Genomic DNA, 14,808 nt, shown 5'->3' on the forward strand with positions numbered 1-14,808 from the left:
AATATAAAAAAAAGTCTTATGCTATATACATTCATAATTACAATGCTGTCGTTTTTTCAGTCAGCAGGCAAACCAAATTTTTAACAGACAATTCAACAGGTAATTTGTTTCCCCCGGGGAAGGGAAGGACTTGCACATTGGCATACTTCTTCTTCATAATTCTTCTTTCTTCTTATCTTGCCCTCGGTAGTCTTCATTGCCTTCCATTCATTCAAATTTATTGTACAATCTCATAATTTATTATATAAGTTATTCTAAAACCTAATCCATTACGAATGTCCATTTATGATTACCCGAATCAATTTAACATGACAACAGAATTGTTTGAAGAAGGTTTGCATCAAAAGACACATGCACATCGTTTTCATAAGAAGGAATTAGAGAAAACAATGTGCATAAAGATTTTGCGGCCAAATTAATGAAATTTTGAGCAATCTATTGAATATTGGAGATTGCAGCCATACTATTCTTACAGTCGATTAAAGTTTTCGAGACATCACTAAAGATTACACCGAGGGGTGTCACAAATTCCAAGCATTCGTCGTCGTTTTCGAACGCCAATTCGCATGTCAGGAATGCCACGGGAATATTTTGACGGTAGCTAAATTAAAAATGACATATTAATAAAGAATCAATATTAGTTTATAAGAATTAATATATAAATATTAATTGGAGACTACCTGGAAAAAATGGCTATTAGTTTAATTTAGAAGCAACTTAAATATTTCTTACTGTGAAATTAAATGTTATCTTGCCAAATAAAAAAGAATATTATTCTAAAATGACTTGTTTACCAAAGTCTGCATAATTTTATGTAAAAAAATATTTGTAGCCTTTAAGTGTCAGAAATTTCCAGCAGATATTTAAATAGTTTAAATATTTGTATAACAAAGCTTGCATTATTTCTTTACTCTTTTTGAAATGAACGAGGTAATTATTTAATTTAAGCAGTTTTTTTTTTTTAGTTTATTTTAACTATTACAAAAGACTAATAAATAAAAACTTTGTATATATTATTTATCAAATGTCTGCATAACTTTTGTGTTAATGATAAATCATTTTTGTATCAAGAAATTTCCAGAAGCTTGAATTATTTCTTTACTCTTTTTGAAATGAACGAGGTAATTATTTAATTTAAGCAGTTTTTTTTTTAGTTTAGTTTAAGTATTACAAAAGACTAATAAATAAAAATTTGTATGTCTTATTTATCAAATGTCTGCATAACTTTTGTGTTAATATGATAAATCATTTTTGTGAAATAATCTTTGTTTTAAGTAAAATAAGAAATTTGCAGCAGACAGCAGTTATTTAAAATACTTCAAATACTTGTATCACAGAACTTGAATTATTTCTTTACTATTTTTAAATAAATGAGGTAATTAATTAATTTGACCAGTGAAATTAAATGTTATCTTGCAAAAGAAAGAGCTATTATTCTAAAAGACTAATAAATGTTCTTTACTATTAAAATTAAAAATTTCTTTACTATTTTTAAATAAATGAGGTAATTAATTAATTTGACCAGTGAAATTAAATGTTATCTTGCAAAAGAAAGAGCTATTATTCTAAAAGACTAATAAATGTAAATTTTGTTTCCTAAAAAAACTTTTAAAATAAATTTTGTATGACTTTATCAATTTTGTGATAAATGGTTTTATCCTCTAAGTAAAATTGTTATTTGAATATTATTAAATTTGTGATATGTACTCCTCCTGCAGGGCTGAAAAGCAATTCTACATAAACAAATAACAATAAATATTCAATGATCAGCATCTAAGAAAGACTTGTGCAATGTATACATACGATTTTATAATTTTCTTCAATGCTAGAGTTCGTTCTCTGACCACAAACCAATCTATAAGGTAACCTGACATGGCAGGAGAATTTTGATACAATTTAAAGAAACGATGATAATTGCCTTCAGACCAAGCAGAATGCAGTAGCAGTGCATGGCTAATGCATTCATCTAACTTGTCTTCGGGCGACAATGCATTTAAAAGGGTTGTTAAATCTGAAAAATAAAATATTTATGTTAGAACTTGATATGATGTGATAATAAATGCATGTATGTGTTTGTATTTACCTAATGTACTGTTTGTAAATATGTAGTACAATATCCTGTATCCAGTAAACTCAAGCCTATTACTCTTCCCATTCGTATCCGCTATAACCTTATCCCCTAATTCATTATACAACATTTTCAATTGCGTCTGGCATTGATTGAATTCTTCTCTATCCCCCTTCTCCATAGCTATCCTAGCATGAATTTCATAAACGTGAACTGTGAACGAATCCCTAATAACTTGCACAGTTAAATCTTGTCTAATAGATTTAAGCTGGTCGCAAGCATAATGATAGTCCTTTTTCTCATTCCACTTGTCTTTGACATTTTGCAAAGAAGTCCTTAATACTTCAACAGGCCTTACTTCACAAGCTTCCGGGGCTTTAGTCAAACGCAAGAAAGACTTTTCAATATCCCTACATGTACCGGTTATATGGAAATCAGAGAAATCTATGCCGTCTACATCAGTTTGGGAATAAATTGGTGACGCTTTACGCCAATTGCTGTTGATGTTGCCAGCAGTGGAAGACGCTACGACTGGAACTTGTTTCTTGACATCACTAAACCTTGCTGCCCTCTGCTGCAACCGCTCATCATTGCCTTCAACCTGAAAATTAAAAAAAATATTAGATATAACCTTGCTACCAAAGATAAACTTTCATTCCTAATAGAAGTAAAACTTACCTCACCACCAACAATGCCAAATTCAGAATAGAAATGCGATTTCTTATTTTGCTGTTTCTGCTGTTTCTTATTTTGCTTCTGTCGAGGTGATTTTCCTTTCTGAGGCGACCCTGCCAATGATAATCTCTCCATAATCTTACCTTTATTCTTATTTCGTACCAATGGTTTATAGTTTTCGTCACTACTGGAATGGGAATCACTGAAACCAAACAAAGACTTATAAAAAAGTTCTATTTCAGTCTCCTCAATATAAAAATTTATTATTACCTTATTCTAGATTTTCTTGGACTGCGACTTCTGCTATGGCGTGATTTCCTCCTGCTCCTCTTGCCATTTGTGGAAGAATCTGAACTAGACCTGGACCTAGATCTGGAAGAGCTTCTTGATTTTAGAGAGTTTCTTGCGCCTAATCTTGCCCCTAAGGCTTGTGATATTCCTTTTTTATTTTGTGGTGTCACCGGTGCTTTTACTGGGCTACAGGCATTGGTATTCTGAAATTGTGACAATTGACCTGGAACAACCTTAACCACTAAATTATTTCGTTCACTATAGACACTGGGTATAGGTTCTTCGTCCCAATTCTTAATCCAGATTTCCCCTTTGTTCATAGCAGACGATATGCGACCTTTCAAGCATATCTCTATTTGATCTCGATCTAAAGCTGTTTTACATTTGGCATAACACCTCAGAACATATTTGTTCAAACTCTCTGGCCAATCGGAATTTGTGGCTGAAACTTGTTTTGGATTTTTTGGAATAGAATTTTCAGGCAAGGTTGGTGGAGCAGGTTTAGGGGGAGTAGCAGGAAGCGGTGGAGGTGGTTTTGTAACATCAGTAGGAGGTAGAGGAGGCAATGGAGGTGCTTCAGTCGTCGCAGGAGGGGGACCAGGTGGCATTGGAGGATCAACTGTAATGTTAGGTGAATTTGTCTGAGCAAAACCGAAACCGCGTTTATTATTATTTATGTTGAACCGTATTGGACCGAATTGACTCGGAGATTGTTTGGACAATTGAGGTGAAGTTGAATTAAAGAATGCAGGTCGTTGCAACAAATTTCCAACAGAATTGTTAAGCGGAGGCGGAGGCCCCGGCGGTAACGGTGGAAGTTCTTCCGACTTTTTATCATTCTCTTTAACAACATTATTACTGAATCCAGGAGGAGCGTTATTTGTGGCCGGGGTACTAGAAGTTGCCTGATTTTGCATTTGATTGAAATAGGCATAATAGTGATAGCTTGGATGTGTATACCCCGCATGGTACGGGTACATGAAATTATTCGTGGGATACATCCACATATGAGGCATTGTTGTAATATTGGGTCCTGGTGGATTCGGTAACAGTGCAGGTGATTGACCTGATTGCTGAGCTGCCACTGTGCTAGTATTTTGAGCACTCATTTTTTACAAATTTCAATTATTACTTATATAATTACCTGAAATTTATCAATTAACCGAAGACTGGTCGATTAAATGCTTTCAAACTTTTACTTAAAATCACTTTACACAAAATGGCTGACACTATCGTCTTTTGTTTCAGTCTACATAGAATTTGTTTCAAACGATCACAAATATTTTAGTGGTATAAAAATATATTGTAAAAATTATACTTAGAATACTTTTGATATATTATAACAAAATTTTAACATAATTACTTAAATTCACTTTAAATAAACATATAAGAACATGGTATGAGGTCATTACTCATCGCCATTATTACAAAACTAACTTCAACTTCATACTTTCTACAAAACCAACTGTCAAGAGCAAAATACTAATCCTACAAGCGGAAAATCGATTGATTTTTAAATCACTTATTTTGCATTTAATTAAATGCTAATGATAATTTATAAATTAATAAACATATGTTCATATAAAATATAATATTATATAATTTTAATCGTCGCAGGTGCGGCTTCTAGCATTAGTCCAAACTAATATGGTGGTCATCAATATTACAATTTTGTGGTATCTATGGAAGGCCAAACGTCAAATCAAATATGTCAATTTGACAGTTCAGTGACAATTTCCTTCTAAAATGAAATAAATCGTTTAATATTTAAATATTGTTTCAAATTATGCTGCCGAGAAAATATTAGATGAATATATTATTTATAAATTTATCATGTATTTTGGACATTATAAATTATTACAAATATTTTTATTCACCCTTTAAAAACACCCTTAGAAATTATTGTTAACAGTGTTTTTGTGACTCCAAAATTCAAAAATATATAATTTGGGATTTTTTTTATACCAATAAATTAAATTCAAGACTTATATCTACAAATGCAAGTTTATTACCATTTATTAATTTTTTTACCCCCTGTAAATCTTCCTAATATTTTTTAAATCCCACATATAGTTTTGCCTAATAAATTATTCAACTTTCACAACCCAATCTTGACGAATTTGTGCTGAAACTGATACAACGTTTTTGATGATGTGGATATATTATAACCCGTATTCATTTCGCAATTCATCAGTACCTACTTCTAGTAAAACATGACGCGAAATTTATTAAAATTTATACCTCTGAATAATTGGCTTCGTGGCTATTCTAAACCAAAGGCTATTTCTGATTTCATAGCTGGTGTAACTGTTGGTTTAACAGTTCTTCCTCAGAGTTTGGCTTACGCGACTTTAGCTGGGCTGGAACCACAGGTAATAATATAATAAATGTATATTTGTAAATTAACCTAAATTAAACCATTGATTATTCAAAATAACAGTAAAAAAACTAGTCTTTATTGAACAATATATAATTTATTAATATTTTTATGTGTGATATGTAATATCAAAGTACAATAGAGTGCTTGAACTATCTGATAAAAATTTGTAATCGTATCCTAACATGAATGAATCCTTGATATGAAAATATTGGTATAGCTTATTAACATAACAAAGAAATTAATTGATAATACTTAGAATAATATATATGTTATAAATATAAATCAATAAAAACAACTGAACAATTAGATTCTTATGCTAAACATTGCATGTTATGATACTCTAAAAACAATCTTTATTACAATTAATTTATTTTTTATAACTTTTATTATATTACAATTATATGTATTTTCTAAACATAATTTGTACCAGATTCATTTCATTTAATTTCAATTAATTCTCATTTAGTTTTTTTAACCATTTTTCAAGGTTTATACAACTGATTTTATTATTTATTACAAGTACACGACACGAGATCAAATTTCATTTATATTAATTTAGCCAATAATACACAAATCAGTAGAATTGGATCGATAGTAAATAAATATTACTTTGATATGATTTGATATATAATACATAAAGATTTTCATATTGCAAAGGATTCAAAAGTTACAAAATTCTAAATCTATTTTTTTTCTGAGCTAACTTATTTTGGAATTAATTATTGGTTACTGAAATATTACTCCAAGTCTTCGAATAGTTTTACATTTATTTCCAATGAAATAAAAAATAATTTATTATCGATATAATTTTACAAAATTAATTGATATTTATTTAATTAAAAACCGCAATATCCATAAAATTAAAAATTCATTTATTTTTTATTCAACTCTACTGAATTTTGTAGATACTTCTTGTACAATAAATAAAATGCTGTAAAGCTATATTTAATTTAATTGTAAAAAACTGTTTATAGTAAATGATTTAATAGTTTTTATTTTGATAATATAATTTCTAACAATGACCACATTTTATATTTAGAAAGAATGTTCTATCAAGAATTCTATTTGCATGCAAGGACGATAAAAAAAAACAATTCGTTACAATAAATAAAAATAATTTATATTAGATTAAAATGAAAATATCCGTAAATTTAGCATTGGTATTGATAACGATATGAATTTTTGCAATGTTTTGTTTTCGAAATCAAATAAATTTGATTTAAAATTTGAAGTTGGAATTGACCTGATTTAAATAAACGATTTTTTAGAAATAATTTTGCCGGGCCAGCTAGTATATATAATTATTTATGTATTATAATTTTTTTAAAATTGATTAATTTACAAGTATCGGGAAGTTAAAGCAAGTTTCATCTAGTTTAAAAAACTTATATTACATAAACAATTATAAATAATTATATATATACTAGCTGGCCCGGCAAAAATATTTCTAAGAAAATCTCTTTCATTTCTAAAAAAAATCGTCCGCGTTTGAGTCAAGAATCCTGAACCGATTTTAGAAATTCTAAAACTGGTCGAAAAATACCATATACATTTTGTTTAATCAATAAACATTAATTTTTACGACAAATCATTTTTTTAAACTAAATTTACGAAGAAACTTTTTCCGTTGACTTTTAATAAAAAATCTGTAGCACAATTTCCAAATAATATCTTTCAATCATACTGAAATTTTAAAAATCGGTTCAGAATTTTTAACTAAAACGCGAACGAGTATTGTTGCAATTTTTTGCTAGTAAAAAAGAAACGGCTTGACCGATTATCGCACAAAAATAATCATCTTGAGTCCTTATCGAGTTACATCGAATGGCTTTTAAATTTTTGAATACGGTTTAGCCGTTTTTGAGAAAACGTCGAGAAAATGTCAAATTTTAGCTTACATACACTCAATCATACGGACATTTTTGATCATTCTAAAGAAACGACTTGACAGATCGTCGCACAAAAATAATCACCTTGAGTTCTTATCGAGTTACATAATATTGAATTATTTTTAAATTTTTCATTTCTAATAATATAAGTCGAATTATTTCAATAAAATTATTTATGATATATTTATTACTCTGAATTATTTGAATTGATCCATTTATAGAACAATTATTATTACCAGTATGGCTCATACATATAAAAAAATTAAATTTTTGTGAATTTTTTAGACTTAAATGGAATGCAATTATTCAAATTATATTATTTTTTAATTATTCACTACTAATATTATAAATCGAATCATTTAAATGAAATTATTTATCATTAGATTACTCTGAACTATTTAAATTGATCTATTTATAAATCATTTATTATTAACAGTATGGTTTATTCTCTGCATATATATAAAAATTAAATTTTGGTGAATTTTTCAGTACTAAAGTTGATGGAATTATTCAAATTGAATTATTTTTTAATAATTCATTATTAATAGTATAAATCGAACTGTTTAAATTAAATTATTTATGATTATATTACATTGAATTATTTAAATTGATCTATTTATAGAACATTTATTATTACCAGTATGGCTCATAAATATAAAAAAATTAAATTTTGGTGAATTTTTTAGTACTAAAATAAATGTAATTATTCAAATTGAATAATTTTTTTAATATTCATTACTAATAGTTTAAGTCGAATTATTTTAATAAAATTATTTATAATTTAATTTTTTTGCCAGTCTAAGTTAAATTATTTATCAATCTTTTATTACCAGTATGGCTTGTACTCGGCCTTCATGGGGTGCTTCGTCTACGCCCTTTTGGGGGGCTGTCGCCAAGTTACAATCGGCCCGACGGCACTGCTCTCTCTGATGACTGCCAAATATACTGCTCAAGCAGCAGGAATAGAATTAGCTGTTTTGCTGTGCTTTTTATCTGGCTGCGTCCAATCGCTGATGGCAATCTTTCGAATGGGTAAAATAATTCACAAATGTTATATGAAGAAATAGAAAATTTAATAGAAATTTTGGGACATTTTTTTGGTTTTTGTCAAATAACTCACAAATATCATATGAAAGCAACCCTTTTCAGTTAGATAGGGAGAAACTAGATACAATTTACTACGATTCCATGCTAACGGTTTTATAAGCTCCGATATAAAAGTTTGGAATAAAACGACTTTGAATTCGATCTAGAAACTAATTCTAAACAATCAGAGACTAGTTTCTCCCTATCATTGTAATTGATTATAAATTTAAATTTATATGTGAAGTTTTATGCAGGCATTCATATAAAAGACGAATTTTATATATATATATATATATATATATATATATATATATGGATATTTAGAATTTTTACCATTTTTCAATTAAGTTTTTTTTACCATTTTTGTATGATTTTTTCAGGATCTCTGGTTGATATAATATCCTTACCAATAAGTATTGGTTTTACTTCAGCGACTGCTGTAATAATAGCAACGTCCCAAATAAAATCCTTGCTAGGCTTAAAATATCCTCGAGGAAGTGGTGATAATTTTGGAAAAACACTAGTTAATATTTATCAAAATTTGCCTAATACTCAACTTGGAGATAGTTTACTAGGTTTATCTAGTATACTCCTACTACTACTTTTGAGGGTAAAATCACCTAGTAAATAATTTTATATTACACTTGTTTATTATATATTAATAATAATATATAATAAACAAGTGTAATATAAAATTATGTATTATTTAATATATTTTTTATTTTTTTAGAAATTCAAAGATTACAGAAGCACGTCTACTAGGTCCAAAGTGTACAAACAATTTCGTACTTTATTATGGCTTATAGCAACTGCAAGAAATGCTATAATAGTTTTATTAGGAGTCGTAATTGCATATAGTTTTGAAAAATATACTTCAACAATACCATTTCAAGTCACGGGATCAGTAAAGTTTGTATCAACTTAAAATAAAATTAAATACAAGGTATCTCAGAACTCAACGTTGAAGTGATGTGAGCCAAACGCACTAGCAAAAATCTTGTTTTTATTTTTTTACTCGATTTTTTTATTATACAACCATCAAGTGTTTTTACAATTTTGTAATCCTGATTAAATGCCCTAACTTTTGATGAACTTTGCCAATACATTTTAGTACAATTTTTTTAAAGTAGTGCCTCTCAAAGTCGAGGGATTCTAAAAATTTTAAATACATAGCTCAACAAAAAGTGTTAATTCTTGAAAACCTGGAGCAAATTTGTCATTATTTTTTAATGTGGTCTTAGAAATATTATGTACTATGACGGTTCCAAAGTTTAAATGAATAAAATCGAAGAAAATTAACCGCAATAACCGAAAAATAGAGACAATTTCACCAAAGCTCTAGGTTGCACTTAAAACCTCATAATTTTCAAACTTACAAAGTTATAGTAATCGCAAAAAAATCAAAATGTTGTTTTTTCTATTTTTACGTTTCAAAGGTTTCTGAACATTTTGACATACCTTAAAAAAATTGACGTATGTGTGTGTGTGTGCGCACGTGTGTGTTTGTACATATGTACGGATACAATTTTTAACAATTTTTCGTCGACGATTTTGAGAATGCGGATCAACCGATTTGAATGGTTAAAAAAATATTCGATTCCTATTGATAGAGAGATGCGCTGATTAGTTTTTGGCAAAGGCAGGTCCAAATGTTTCGGAGATATTGGGCAAAAAGTGCAGAAAATAGAAATCGAGTTTTTAAAAGAACGGATTGGAATGATCTAAAATAATATTCAATTTGTAATGATGAGGAAAAGTGGTGATTAGTTTTTGGCAAAGGCAGGTCCAGCCGTTTCAAAAATACCGAGCAAAATCGCTGTTTTTGAGAGAACTAGGCATCCGATTTGAATGATCTAAAAAACTTTCTGCTTGTGTTGACAAAACCATTGCTTTTGAGGATAAAAAATTATTACACCTTTTTTATTTTCCATAAAATATTTTTGTAATTTTGTATTAAAAATTCAAAAAATTACCCAGGCTAAGCACAGTCTAAGCGCTACTCTGGTACAAATGTTTACCCAAGTGCGTTTAGACTGTCTATGTATAGGGGCACTTTTCCAATTTTGTGAAAACTATTGAAAAATGTGAAAATGCCGCCAAGGTAAGCACAGTATAAGTGAAAATGTCGCACAGAATTATTTGCAAATGCGTTTAGACTGTGACTATAAGGGAGCACTTTTTCAATTTTGTGTAAATTAGGCAAATATTTTTTTTTCAAATTGAATTCGAAATGAAATGACGATTGTTAATGTTCTGGAGATAAATTGATTTATGATTTACATTTGATTTGCTCAGATATAACAAGATAGCAAAAATAATGAAAGTTACAATATTTATAATGATCTATTTGAAAACATTTAATATTCCTCGAATATTTCATTACGGTACGGGAAGTTCCAGCAATTCACCTGAAAGTACGATACCATATACCACTAGTATTTTTTGCATGATAGTAACGATCAATATTTTCATATATATATAGTTATTTAGAGTTATATAAATTTTCTTTTTCGAATACGATATGAAAAAAAGATTGAAACTTCAAAAATTCAATACTATCAATCACCCCGTTGACGTTGACCTTGGGACACCCCATACATATTTAATTTATTTTATTACTTTTAATTAAATATTTAATTTATTTTATTTACAGATCAGGTCTTCCATCAATCCACTTGCCTGCATTTTATGTCAATAAAGAATATTGTAACATTACTACATACAAAAATGTAGACGACGGCAATAATACGGACATATCACATCAACTTGTTTTCGAAACTTGTACAGAAATAAAAAATAAAACTGTTGTTTCTTATAATGAAAGTATTATATACGAATCGAATTTAATAGAACTAGGTTTTAAAGATATGGTCGATATTCTTGGATCGTCGATTATTTTAGTACCTATTATAGCTGTTTTGGGAAACGTTGCTATATCAAAAGCGTTCGGTAAAAACATAAATATACACAAGCAAAAAAATATTATTACTATATAAAATATTTTTTTAGGTGGTGCCAAATTAAATCCTTCACGTGAACTTTTAGCTTTATCATTAAGTAATATTTTTGGATCATTTGTATCATCGATGCCAGTGACTGGATCTTTTTCAAGAAGTGCTGTAAATCATGCATCGGGTGTACAAACTCCTTTGGGCGGAGTTTATACAGGTTAATAATAAAAAATATTTTTTTTGGTTGAATATTTAACTAGTTTATATTTATTTTTATTCGCAGGTCTTTTAGTATTATTAGCTATAGGTTTATTAACGCCGTATTTTCATTATATTCCCAAAAGTTCTTTGTCGGCTGTGATAATATGCGCTGTGATCTTTATGATCGAATATGAGGTAAGGAAAAAAAATTAAATAAACTAGTGGTGTATGGCATCGTGCCTTAAGGCAAATTAATTCGTAACAAAATATGCGATGAATTTTAAATGATTGCAAATAGATTATTATAAATACTGTAACTTTTATTATTCGTATTTTATACAACTATATACAGGGTATCCAAAAACTCTACTCTAAATTTTTATTTTTTAATATTTTACACGAATTTTTTATTATAAAACTATCAAGTGTTTTACCATTTTATAATCTTGATGAAACTTGTCAACACTTTTTGGTACTTTTTTTTGAAGGAGGGTCTCTCAAAGTCGACGGATGCTAAAATTGATGAATTTCAAATGTTTTCAAATATATTATTATAAATACTGTAACTTTTATTATTCGTATTTTATAGACAAAATCTAAGGTTTATAAATTGAACGACGACGTTTATATATGTTTGTAAAAAAGTAAATAAACAAAACTTGATCAAGCGAGTTAGCATTAAAGGACCTTATCTCATATTTTTAAGACGGAATTGCAAAGTTAAAATTATTTATTTGAAGTATATGATAAGTGAGCTTTGGAATTTTACCAAAAATTAAAATTAAAATCCGGATTATTTTTTATATCAAAAAAATATTTTATAAAAATTGAAAAAAGAATTTGAAATATTGAACTAAATTTTTTTTGCTTTATCCCAAAATCAAATTGAGCAAAATATTTTTTGAATCATTCAAATCAGATGCCCCATTCTCTCCAAAACTGCAATTTTTTGCACATTGAGCTCAGTATCTCCAAAAATGCTAGACCTACCTCTGCCAAAAACTAATCACCACTTCTTCCCATCATTAAAAATTGAATGCTTTTTGAATCGGATGCTTAGTTCTCTCAAAAACTCGATTTCTATTTTCTGCAATCTTTGCTCTGTATCTCCGAAACTTCTGGACCTGCCTTTGCTAAAAACTAATCACGACTGCTCCTCATTATTACGAATCGAATGCTTATCGAATCATTCAAATCGGACGCTCCGTTCTCTCAAAAACTTAATTTATATTTTCTGTACTCTTTGCTCGGTATCTCCGAAACGGTTGGACCTACCTTTCGTAAAAACTAATTAGTGCATTTCCCAATAAATACGAATCGAATTATTCAAATCCGTTGATCCGGGTTCCCGAAATTACAACGAGAATTTGTATCCGTACATACACACACACACATCGATTTTTTCTTAGGTGTGCCAAAGTGTTCAGAAATCTTTGAAACGTGAAGATATGCAAAAAAAAATATGTTTGATTTTTGAACGATTACCATAACTTACCTTACCGCACACACACACACACACATAAATACATACAGTTTTTCTAAGATGCTCCGAAACATAAAGATATGCAAAAAAAAATTATTTTAGATTTTTGGACGATTACTGTAATTTACCCTAAGGGAACTTAATAAAAAATCTAATAAAAAATAATTTAAATTTATACTAAAAATCTATAAAAAATCTATTAGTAAATTTAGTAGTATTAGTAAATTTAGTTTAACAATCTATAAAAATTAATTTAGGTTTTTTATTTATCAAATTTTTAGGTAGTTAGGCCCTTATGGCGTTGCAGCCGAAGAGAATTATTCGGTTGTGTGAAAACATTTGTACTTAGTCTTGTATTCAGTGTCGAAATTGGACTCTTAGTCGGAGTTTCATGGGATTTATTATATGTCGTTTATAAAGCAGCCAGACCTGATTTGCCGATTACAAAAGTCACAGTAAGTAAAAATAATTACTTAATTCTAATTTGCATGGTTAAAATTTTTACATAAAATTTTTAAAAAAATTAAAATTTTAGTTTATTTTTCATTTCTAGACAGATTCGGGCATCGAGTTCTTAATTTTAAAACCAGGCCATGGTTTATTATATTTTCCAGCAGTCGATTTTCTACGAGATGCTATTAGAAAAGCTGCCAACGAAAAAGGTGTTCCTGTAATAATCGATTGCAATAATTTACAAGGTATATAGTATTAAATATGTTTGCAATTTCTAGTATCTAGATTTTATATAAATTATATAATTTTTTCTAGATATTGATTTCACTGCGGCAAGAGGCATTGTTACTTTATCCAAAGAACTCAATGGAAGACTAATTTTAATGAACGCCAGTGAAAAAGTTTTGAAAGTAATAGAAGATGCAAATAGTGCAAAAGTTCCCATTAAAAATGTTTTGAACGAAACGGAGTTAAATATTATTTTAGAAGGTATGCTGAAATTTGAGTATAATATGTTACTAAATTAAATAAATATTAATTTTGTTTCAGACAATCATACATTTTCAAATGCAACCGAACTGAGGGATGTCCGAAAACCGTTGTTGAAACTACAGAAATAACTTGGGATAAATAATTTATGAATTGTACCTTTATGTATTATTATTAATACATTTAATATATTTGTGTCTGATTTTTACTTGATTGTTTAATTAAACAATAAATATTTATGTATGTATGGTGTCCCAGAATTCAACGTCAAACCGAAATCGAAAATAATAACCAATAAAAATAAATAAATAAATTGCTGATACTTCCCGTACTGAAATTTAAAATTAAAAATAACTCAGATATAAAAAATTGTTTTTTTAAGAATTTGGAATTTTTAAAACATTTTTGAAATTTGAAAATATTTGAATATTAAAAAAATTGAATATTTAAAAATTTGAATATTAAAAAATTCCTTTTTAGAAAATAATGATATATATATATATATTTTTTTTTGAAAACTTGAAAATTTTATGAAAACTGTTTTTTTTATTTTTAAACTAATAGTGCATGGCATCGTGCCTTAAGGGAAATTCCTGTAACTTCTCGTACTGAAATTTAAAATTTTTAAAAACTGTGAAATGAAAGTGTTTTTTTGAGAATTCTGAATTTTTTTGAACATTTTTGAAATTTGAAAACATTTTAGAAATTTGAATATTAAAAAATGCCTTTTTTTAGAATATATTAATAATGATATGTCTTGAAAACTTGGAAATTTTATGAAAAACGATTTTTTTTGATTTTTTGAAATTTTATGAAAACTGTTTTTTTTGATAATTTTGTAT

The 14,808-nt window shown here is 28.2% G+C and overlaps 3 protein-coding genes across 3 annotated transcripts; 1 reads left to right on the top strand and 2 right to left on the bottom strand.

Moving 5' to 3' along the window:
- Positions 1–11: 11 nt before the first annotated feature.
- On the bottom strand, positions 12–3,665 carry LOC113372382 (leukocyte receptor cluster member 8 homolog). The gene is made up of 5 exons (XM_026612704.1): positions 3,014–3,665; positions 2,747–2,945; positions 2,084–2,669; positions 1,804–2,011; positions 12–601 (listed from the first exon to the last, which is right to left on the bottom strand). The coding sequence occupies exons 1-5, from the start codon at positions 3,640–3,642 to the stop codon at positions 436–438; spliced, it is 1,788 nt and encodes a 595-aa protein (XP_026468489.1). The 5' UTR covers positions 3,643–3,665; the 3' UTR covers positions 12–435.
- LOC113373336 lies at positions 3,643–4,326 on the bottom strand (the record flags this gene model as incomplete). Its single annotated transcript, XM_026613645.1, has 1 exon — positions 3,643–4,326. A coding segment is annotated over exon 1 (501 nt), but the record flags the coding sequence as incomplete, so codon positions are not given.
- Positions 4,327–5,247: 921 nt separating this feature from the next.
- On the top strand, positions 5,248–14,097 carry LOC113373337 (sodium-independent sulfate anion transporter-like). The gene is made up of 11 exons (XM_026613646.1): positions 5,248–5,406; positions 8,137–8,335; positions 8,770–8,999; positions 9,120–9,298; positions 11,043–11,338; positions 11,399–11,557; positions 11,624–11,736; positions 13,306–13,479; positions 13,578–13,722; positions 13,793–13,966; positions 14,027–14,097. The coding sequence occupies exons 1-11, from the start codon at positions 5,248–5,250 to the stop codon at positions 14,095–14,097; spliced, it is 1,899 nt and encodes a 632-aa protein (XP_026469431.1).
- The last annotated feature ends 711 nt before the right edge of the window (positions 14,098–14,808 follow it).

Source organism: Ctenocephalides felis, unplaced genomic scaffold, assembly GCF_003426905.1.
Source record: "Ctenocephalides felis isolate EL2017-DRISC unplaced genomic scaffold, ASM342690v1 CF-g0.4_SCAFFOLD_01604, whole genome shotgun sequence".
NCBI classification, from domain to species: Eukaryota; Metazoa; Arthropoda; class Insecta; order Siphonaptera; family Pulicidae; genus Ctenocephalides; species Ctenocephalides felis.